Source organism: Ochlerotatus camptorhynchus, unplaced genomic scaffold (genome assembly GCF_037179485.1).
Source record: "Ochlerotatus camptorhynchus isolate MF236.1 unplaced genomic scaffold, CSIRO-AGI_Acam_v1.1 ptg000077l, whole genome shotgun sequence".
Classification (NCBI taxonomy): Eukaryota; Metazoa; Arthropoda; class Insecta; order Diptera; family Culicidae; genus Ochlerotatus; species Ochlerotatus camptorhynchus.
In genome coordinates this window covers 10,252,576-10,263,048 of record NW_027040567.1, presented here as the reverse complement: position 1 = coordinate 10,263,048, position 10,473 = coordinate 10,252,576, and the positions used below count along the sequence as shown (strand labels likewise).

Here is a 10,473-nt window from a genome sequence, read left to right as displayed (position 1 = left end):
CGATTCAGTCGACTAAATACGAATGTGCATACGAACGATAAATGCGATTATAGACAATGATCATGATGGAGAGAGTTGGATGATTGTTTCCGGGGGATTGTACACATCTACGATTGGGTGACTTAAAATTACGTTCAAAAAGCTGTAAATATACAGGCAAAAACTACGCACGTCCTTAGTACGGTATGGATGATTATTACTAAATGTTTGCCATGCCGGTTCTGATTCCACTATCTACTGTTGCTCTAGTGTGCTCATTCATACAATCATATTGTTGTGCTTTTCTATAAATAGATTCACTTCGGTTCCGGGGGCGCGGGTTCACGGGATGGATCTCTAGCAAAAATACTGCTCTATAACTTGTACTCGCTTTTCACGCATGATCAAACTACAAAAATATAGTCCTTTCCATTTCACTATCTTCTGCGGTTTCTACGATATCACACGGTGTCAGAGAGGTCGGGCAAATTGTATTCGGGTATGTAGGGCTTTGTATGGGTCGTTTGTTCTGATTTTAAGAAGATATGTTTCCAGTTGTGTCGGATGTACTATATCTGTTTCTACAGGATGCGGGGTTGTCAGTTAAAAAAGTCGTGTTCCGTTTCGTTCTACGACAACCATTTCGTAAACATATTTTTTCTTTGAGGGCTTGTTCTGGTAACCAGGATGCAAAACGGTTATGATGAAAAATGTTGTTTTATTGTCAGCCTTATTGGTCTTTTTTTTCTCTAGCGGAAAGTCAGCATTTATAGTATGCGCGAATATTATTTGTGCTCTTCGTATGATGTCTCTTTTTATGCTCTTTGATTGTTCGTTTTAACGTATGTGAATGGTTTTGGTCTGAACTACCCTATTGAACGAGATTCTTAAATTTCCATCGTTAGTATGTAATAGATTTACTTCGTAGGGAAAAGCATTTGAGCAAATAAACGAATCGAAAAAAATGCGTTCTGCTGAATTTTTAGATTAATAATTATTTCAAATTTACAAAGTTCTCAACATGCTTTGCTTACCATGTCCAATTGATTAAGGATAATTTACATAATATTTAATGAATCTTACATTTAGAAACAACCAAATGAGCGAACAAATTGGAAATTTAAGAACTTCGCGCAATCACTGGGAGTTCTCGAGATATCAAACCACTCATGTATTAGGAAATTGTAACGTCGTACACTTAATTATGAATCCAGGAGTACCTATATTGAGCAGGGGCCAGTAATAAAGTATGGAATGATTGCGATGATAAAAGAAGGTACCCTATTGTACCTCCCAAACGGACGGATAAACTTATGCAGGTTGGTCAGCGACAAATCAATAGTCTCAAAATTTCGTTTGAGAAAACAGGCGATCCGAAAACAAATTAAATCTATAGAAAGACTTACCACGGAGGCGGTAAACAGATAAGATCAACTTAAAGGCTACCAGCTCCCGGGAAAGGAAGCTGGTTTTACGTAAACTTAAACGTAAGCTGGTCGTGAAGCAGCGCCAAATCGACATCAGGCGCTGTGCTCAATATAAATCTCCTGGGCCGTATCCTAGAACCGATCCTTGGACGAAGCCGTGTACTCCATCTCGGTCAGATTCTGGATCTCCTGCAGTTCCTGGAACTTTTCGTGGTCCCGAATGTGCGCATAGTTGGCCGCAAGGCACATCAGATAGTGCACAAAGCTCAGAATGATCAGCAGGCAGCTGACGGTGGCCAGGATGAACATGATTTCGCACTTTTCCACGCCATCCTTGCAGAAGGCCTTCACCTTACTCTGCTCGCAAATGTTCATGTCCTCTTGTTTAACCCCGGCTGGGAACATGAAATCTGCAAATATTATCGAACTCATTAACACCCCCATTCTGAGCTAAATACACTGTTTCATAGAACTTACAAAATTGCGTCAAATCGATACAGTTCCGATGCGACTGCACGTTTGGATTCTCGCACATGTTCCAAAAGACTGTAAATACAAACGTCACAATGCTAAGGAAGCACAGAATCACAATCCACACGATCTTCAGCAGGTACGTGATTCCCATGAACACTGCACAGGAGATACGTCCACCGACGCGGGAACCCCAAGCCCGGTAGACCTTGTACCGGGTGGCTCCTGTCGCCAGGAAGCCAACAAACAGAATCATTAACCCCAGAGCGGCCATCGATGCACCGATCACCACGAAGATCATTTGAACTGCCTCAATCCTGGTGGAAAAAAAAAACACACACAAATTAATCACAATTGACGGATGCATCGCCACAGAGAAGGAGACTTACCACAAAAGTCGCAGATGAAAGACCTGATCGAGCATGATGATGGCAAGCGAGGTACCGCGGTACATCGTCCCGCAGAAGATGGCCACTCCGATAAGGCACATGACCGTCGCTATCAGCGTAGCGTACGGTATCCGGGTCATGCATGACTTACAGCAGTCTCCTGTTGAAATAGAACGGGGTGAAGAGATGTGGGAATTAGTTCGATGCTATCCGGCAAGCTAATTTGAAGTGCTACGAAAATGGCGGGTTTTCCGATCGACAAGTGAGACCAAGTGCTGGTTGAATTGCAGAGTGGTTGTAAAGTATTAATGGAAGAACGTCTTATTCAACATGAGCTACGAAATAGCAGGAGCAGAATGATAATGGTGTGCGGAGTATAATAGCTGTATCGTTTGGTATTTCGTGTAATGATTGTAAACAAATGCTAAGTTTTTTTTTATAAAAAAGTCAGTTAAAAAAATAAAAGCATACAAATGGTTCTTTTTTTTGGTCAGAGAGCGTAGGGCGTCGTTGTGCCAATTTGGTCGTGGCACATTTCGAGTATGAGAGAATGCGGAGTTGCGATAGTGAAGGTCACAGACAAGCAGACATAACATGCTTCAGATGTTCATCGAAATCGCTTTAACGGTCAATTTGAATGTTTCTTTGTTGATAGTAGTTGACGTTTAGTTTACACACTACAGCCATCTGTTGAGTGTATTGCCCATCACAGCGTATACAGGGCTGGTAGCGATCACTGCTGTCAAAAATAGTGTTTTTAGTGACCATGTTGAAGAAATAAGTGACCAAATATTGATTTATAGTTGTTAAAATAGTGACTAAAAAGTGACCTAAGAGAAAAAAAAGTAGTCGTTATGATGGCAGGGTGTCTACTAAGGAAACCGGGAATCCTCGGGAAATTGTAAGTCTCAGAGAATTTAATAATTTTCTTACTAAGGATATTTTAAAGAAGAAGAAAAATAAGAACAAAGGCTTGAAATGTTTTTTTTTTGGGTTTTGGAACATGCATATTTCCTAGAAATTTTAAATTTGAACTAGTTCTGGACTCAAAAGCTATAATACTTCAAGAAATTTTCAAGAATCTGGAGTCAAATTCCATGCACAGTTTTAAAGGCTCGTGGAATTTTATTATAATTTCTAAGAACCTCATTCCAAGGGAGTTCTAAGGAAAAAAATCTTTCATAAAAACATCAAATGCAATCTGCTTTCAAGGTAGTTCTGAGGAATTTTAAATTTTATGTGAATCCTGATAGTTTTGAGTAGAATTTCGAGAAACCCTGAATTGAGTTAAAAGTAAATTTTAATGAAAACTCTTAGGCATTTCTGAGGAGCACAACTCCTGTGAACTTCAGAGGAAAAATCCAATGGCATTCTGAGGATAATTTCATAAATATTAGGAGAGAAAATGAATCCGGAACACAAGTCCTTGGATTTTTTTTGAAAATATCAATACAATTAAATATGAAAATAACTCCAGGACATCTTCAAAGGAATTTGGAAAATAAATTCAGGAGAGCTTGCCAAACAAATTATGAGAAGAAATCTAAGGAATTTGTGAGGAGAAATGCCAATGAATTCTTATGAGACTTTCAATGTGAGTAGAATGCCAAGGGAAGGAGTGAGATTCAAAAGGAAATCTAAAATGAATTCAATTCAATGAAAATTCGGAGGGTTTCTTATTGTGGATAATTTCAAGGTTATTCCGAGGAAAACTTAAAAAAAAATGAATTCAGAGGATAGCTTCATCAAATTTTTTGGGAATATTTCAATGGAAATCTCCGTTGAATATGGAATGAACTATTCTGAATTCTTCAGAACTATTTGAAAGTTTCTAATTTTTTCCTGAAGTTAATGAAACTACCTTCAAGTTCTTTTGTAGTTTGAGAAACTAGTCTGATACTCAAAATACTTCTCATCAAATTCTTAAACTTTCCTGAAATTTTAGAACTTCATAAAGTTTCCTAAATTTTTCTAATGATCATGGATCTCCTATAAAGGTTTAAAAATTCGCTGAAGTTCTCTAAACTTCTTTAAAATTTATGTGACTTCTCTAATGTTAACAGAACTGCTCGGAGGTTTTCTGTTCTTTTCTGAAATTCTCAAAACTTCTCTAAAGTTTTTGCAGTTTTAATGAAGCTTGTTGTACTGCGCTGAATTTAATTAACTCAATTTAACGTCTCTGAAGTTATCTGAAAATCTTTGAACTGCTTTAAATTTCTCACTAATTGTCTGAAACTAATGGAACTACTCCCCCTGAGATTCCTCCAATTTGTGGAGCTTACTAAACTTCTTTCAAAAGCTCCCGCATTTTTCCAAGGTTCATAAAAAAAGTTCGCTGATCTCCCCTTAAGCTCCATAGATTTCTAAGAAGTTCTCGAAATGTTTCTGAAGACCACTGTTCTTCTGTGAAGTTTTCGAAGTTTTTCAAAATTTCTGGAACGTTTGTGCTCCCGAAATTTTCATGGAATTAAAACGAAATAATTAATACAGGGAAAATGGATGTAATGTCGGCCTAAATGCCCCTAATTTGGGCCCATACATAAATTTAGGAATCGAATAAATTTTCAATAGTGACCAAACATATCCATTAGTACCGTCCCAATGACGCGTTCATCTAGATAAAATCGATAAATAGCAGATTTTTAGTGATGGGCCCAATCTTAGATCCATAGGCCAACATTAGAGCCATTTCTCTTAGTTCTATGATATTCACTGAAGTTCTCAAGAATTTTCTGAAGTTCATGGAACAGCGCTTAAATTATCGTCACTATATTACTGAAGCTATCTGATCGTCCTCGAAGTACTCGGAACTTCGCTGAATATCATGGAACTATCTAAAAATATCTAAATTAATTAGACGTTCTCAGGAGTTATTTGAAGATATCGCTTCTTGCTAAAAGTTCTCGCATATTTTTTTTTGACGTAGGACTACGTCTTTGATTTCTATATGGGGGTACATTTTGTGAAAACCGAAAATGGAACATGTAACAAATTAAGAATGATTTTGAACGTTAATAACTCAGCTGCCCCTGGTCCAATTTCAATAATTTTATCACCAATCGATCAGAAATAAGGCTACGCATCGATAACAATGCTTCCGACTGTTGATTTTTTTTAAACAAGAAGCTATTCAAAAAGTGGTAAATGTTAAGCATTGTCCAAAAGCGTCGAATTAACTAACAAATCCACCAATTACCTACATGCATATGGATCGGAATCAGCAGCTCTTCGTGAGTCGCTGCTGGTCGGTCATCTATGCCATGCATGTCACCCTCGCTCCAAACGACATACAGCTCGACAGCCTCATCCGTGTTGAACACCCAGCTCAGAATTACTCAACCATCACTACACAACGGTCCTTTTCAGGGCCACCAAAAATTTGTTAAAGAGTATTATTTGGACATTGGTCAAGGTCATCAGTTCCCGCAAGCAGCTAGCTATCAAGGCTCAACCTGTCTATAGAAAGTGTGGAATTGTAGGCCTGAATATATTAGTGCAATTAGTTTTTCATCGGCTTTCATTCCGCACGATTCGTTTCTTTCGTTGTTTAATCAATCACCCTTGTAGTGACGTCGAAAAGATTGTTTCAATCGGCGCTTACATATGAAATTTAATGTGGATTATAGAATTTTTTGTATGTTACCAAAATTTATGAATGGTTTGCCACTAAATGTTGAGATAATTTATTGATTATTGAATTATCACACTGTATACAATGAAAAAGACATCGTCTCCCGCAAAGTTTACATTTTTCCCCTCTACCAACACATACATCAGGGCTAGATAGATCTCTACAGGATCTATAGAATCCACGCAATTTCAAAAAAACCAAAATGCACAGCATTACGAAAAGAGGTCAGGTTTCGACCAATATCAGACAGATTTTAATTCTAAACAAGCCAAACGATTGGAAATTTATCTACCAATCTGCTAAAATGAATACTAAGTTAATTATCAATAGGTCACTATTGAAAAATATCAAATGTCCAACTGTTGCAATGGTGAGATGTCTGAAAACAGCGCATTCCCTAACACAGACTTAAAAATCGAATTTGATGCGGTCCCACTGAACGGTGCTCATCCAATCACCGTAAGTGGTGGTTTCCAGTCCAGCAGCAGCAGCAGCAGGAGTGCTTTCAACAACAACAACAACAACAACAACAACAACAACAACAACAACAACAACAACAACAACAACAACAACAACAACAACAACAACAACAACAACAACAACAACAACAACAACAACAACAACAACAACAACAACAACAACAACAACAACAACAACAACAACAACAACAACAACAACAACAACAACAACAACAACAACAACAACAACAACAACAACAACAACAACAACAACAACAACAACAACAACAACAACAACAACAACAACAACAACAACAACAACAACAACAACAACAACAACAACAACAACAACAACAACAACAACAACAACAACAACAACAACAACAACAACAACAACAACAACAACAACAACAACAACAACAACAACAACAACAACAACAACAACAACAACAACAACAACAACAACAACAACAACAACAACAACAACAACAACAACAACAACAACAACAACAACAACAACAACAACAACAACAACAACAACAACAACAACAACAACAACAACAACAACAACAACAACAACAACAACAACAACAACAACAACAACAACAACAACAACAACAACAACAACAACAACAACAACAACAACAACAACAACAACAACAACAACAACAACAACAACAACAACAACAACAACAACAACAACAACAACAACAACAACAACAACAACAACAACAACAACAACAACAACAACAACAACAACAACAACAACAACAACAACAACAACAACAACAACAACAACAACAACAACAACAACAACAACAACAACAACAACAACAACAACAACAACAACAACAACAACAACAACAACAACAACAACAACAACAACAACAACAACAACAACAACAACAACAACAACAACAACAACAACAACAACAACAACAACAACAACAACAACAACAACAACAACAACAACAACAACAACAACAACAACAACAACAACAACAACAACAACAACAACAACAACAACAACAACAACAACAACAACAACAACAACAACAACAACAACAACAACAACAACAACAACAACAACAACAACAACAACAACAACAACAACAACAACAACAACAACAACAACAACAACAACAACAACAACAACAACAACAACAACAACAACAACAACAACAACGAAAGGCTGCCTGCAAGCAGCGATCAGCAGAGCTCATATGAGCAACCATAGAGAAGGAGAAAGAAGTCCCACCGCTAGGCTAGGATCGGAATCAGTAGCTCGTCGTGCTCAGCTCAGCATTACTCAACCATCACTACACAACAGTCCTTTTCAGGACCACCATAAATTTATTAAGAGTATTATTTGGACATTTGTCAAGGTCATCAGTTCCCGCAAGCAGCTAGCTATCTAGGCTCAACCTGGTCTCTATAGAAGGTGTGGAATTGTAGGCCCGAATGTATTGGTGAGATTAATCATCGTCCGACCATTTTCCAGAACACGCTGGTAGGAAGTGTTGTAGAATTTGAGAGAAGTGGGAATAATTCGCTTTGGGTGTATATTCAGTCCCCAGAAAGCCAATAAAATCAAATTTGTGAGAAAATTAGCTCTCAGGAGTTCAATCTCTCGAAGTCCCTCCTTTTTTACATATTCTGCACAAACGATACTTTCGGCCCCGCCCCATCCATATAATTCGGAAGGAAATCCTGTGAGGGATTAATTGAATACTCTTGAATACCAAAATGCACAAAACTTAAAAATTCTGAAATAACAAAAAAAAAATCAAAATAGGGTAAATGTTGTCTTCGGCACCCATTGACTGTTTTCGGCAACCAAAATTTAAACGTTAATTTCACTATGTTTTCCCATCAACGCACTTTCCTGAATGTGTCCAAACGATTGTTTAGCCTTTCAGCTTCAATCTGATTATATTTGAACGATCGAGCAATCCAGTAATGCTACATTTTTCTTCAAATAAAGCATACGCACTACAAAATGAGGTTGATTTCGAGTTGCCGATAATAGAACAGCTGGTTAACACGCAGTTCTAATGGGAAGGTTGCCGAAGAAAAAGAGACTGCCGACAATAGTCACACTCACCTGAGAAGTTTGGAGCATTGTAAAAACGCTTTCAAAACGTTTTGAAAAATTCTGTCGATTGGAATGGATAGAGAAGCAAGCAGCAGATGAATGTAAACAAACAGACACATCATATATGTGCGTGACGCTGAGAAAATGCTAGTAGAAGTGCAGACGCTGCTTAGATTGACGAGAATACGTAAATTCCCCTACACCTTTTAAAGTCGGGTAGATGAATCGGAAATACTCAAGTTTACAGTCTCTTGGATCAACTTTCTCTTTGAAATAAATACTATAAATTTGATACGCTTACAAATAAAAAACGGAAAGAGTAAAGATAATTGATGATTGATCAATTAAAAGAACTAAATGTTCACATTTGTTCCGTCCACTAGTGGTCCTACGTCAAGCTTTCGTTCGTGCCCCTTGGCACAGACCCTTCTATTTTTTTAATTAATGGAACTTTATTGATGTTCTCTAATCAACTAAGCACAATGTTCGCATTTTTTAAGTTCTTGAAATCTGCATGATATAATACCCTTAAAATACTCTCACGTTTTCTGGATATTCATGTAATTTTTATCACGTTCCAGAAATTCTCTCGGAGCTTTGCTAAAGTTTCCGGAAATTCCCTGAGTTTCTCGAAACTTCTTTAAGGTTTTTACAATTTCCTTGAATTTATTTGGACTGCCCTATGATTCTATGATCTTTCTTGATATTCTCGAAGCTTCCCTTAAGCTCTCAATTCTATTAAAGATCTCGGTTCTGATCGGCAACAAATGGAATTTCCGTAAATGCCTCTCTCCCTCAAATTCTCTGAAATATTTCTGAAGTTTTCATAAATTCTCTGAAGGTCTCTGTCCTTACCTGAAATTCTCGGAACATCTTAAGGGTTCTCGATTTTTTCTTCAGCATATCATGGAACTATCCTGAATTTTTCTAAATTTACGATCGGAGACGAACCAGCCCAGGGCTGAAAGTTTCCTTAATAAAGATATAAAAAAAAATACGATTATAAGTAGATCTTTAAACTGCTTCAAAAGTCTGGACTGAAGTTACGTTAACTGCTCTTAAGTTCTGAAATTCCCCAAAGATCTCTAGACCTAGGTTTGCTGAGGTGCTTAGAATTTCTTAAAAAATTGCACAAGTACCCCCCAAGTTTCCTATATTTTTCAAGTTTGCTTGACACTTGTGTAGTTTTCTGACATTCTAGGAACTTCATAAAAGTTCCTGAAAATTTTCGGATGCTAAAAGAACAGCTTTGAAGTTCTTAAGCCTTACAGTAAGTTTCCCATATTTTCAGCGTGTTAACTTCCTTTATGTTCCCGCAGTTTGTTTATAGAGCTTCACTGAAATTCTCAGCATTTCCTTTCATTCCTCAGAACTTCTCCAAAGTTCCTACAATTGTTGTAAAGCTAACGGGACTGCAATGAAGATCTTTAATCTTTCATAAAGTTAATTATGAACATGACATAAATCGTTTTGCAGTATCTTGAACTTGTACATGGAATACGAAACTTCAAGATATTAAATATTTTTAGATCTTGAACTCACTCAAATTAAGTAGGTTTTTTTATAACTTTATTAAAGTGAGAAATTAAGTAAGCGTTACAATGGATTTGATTGTAAATCTGTTTCTTTAAAACTGATTGCCATGTCTTAAAAAACGTTTGGGTCAATTGCTGTTATTTTTGATCTACCAAAAAAAGGCATATTTTGAACGCATTTAAAAAATAGCTTTCTTATTACAAGTCTGGATAAGTTAAGTTCTGGAAAAAAAATCTGGAATAACCTGGAAAACTCAGATAACTTTATTCAGAAAATTGAGTAGACATCCTGTAGACAGAGGAAGACGTTTAAACTTCACAAAGCAAAGAATGACTAATCTTGAAATAAATTCACGCTAAAAAAAGTTGAAAATAGTGACTGATTACAAGAAAAAGTGACTTGGTCTTAAAAAAGGAGACTTTTTAGTGACTGGATTGAAATAAGTGACCAAGTCACTAAAAAGTGACTCGCTACCAGCCCTGTGTAT

General features: G+C 36.9%; 1 protein-coding gene across 2 annotated transcripts in view; it reads right to left on the bottom strand.

Moving 5' to 3' along the window:
* Window positions 1-363: 363 nt before the first annotated feature.
* The window catches only part of M6 (neuronal membrane glycoprotein M6), a 30,939-nt gene continuing 20,829 nt past the window's right edge, over window positions 364-10,473 (bottom strand). For both annotated transcript variants that reach the window (XM_065217566.1, XM_065217565.1), the window contains exons 2-4: window positions 2,267-2,426; window positions 1,884-2,194; window positions 364-1,816 (exon numbers count right to left, since the gene is read on the bottom strand). In XM_065217566.1, the coding sequence (XP_065073638.1) occupies window positions 1,539-1,816; window positions 1,884-2,194; window positions 2,267-2,426 (749 nt within the window). In that variant the 3' untranslated portion in view covers window positions 364-1,538. The remainder of the gene's footprint in view (window positions 1,817-1,883; window positions 2,195-2,266; window positions 2,427-10,473) is intronic.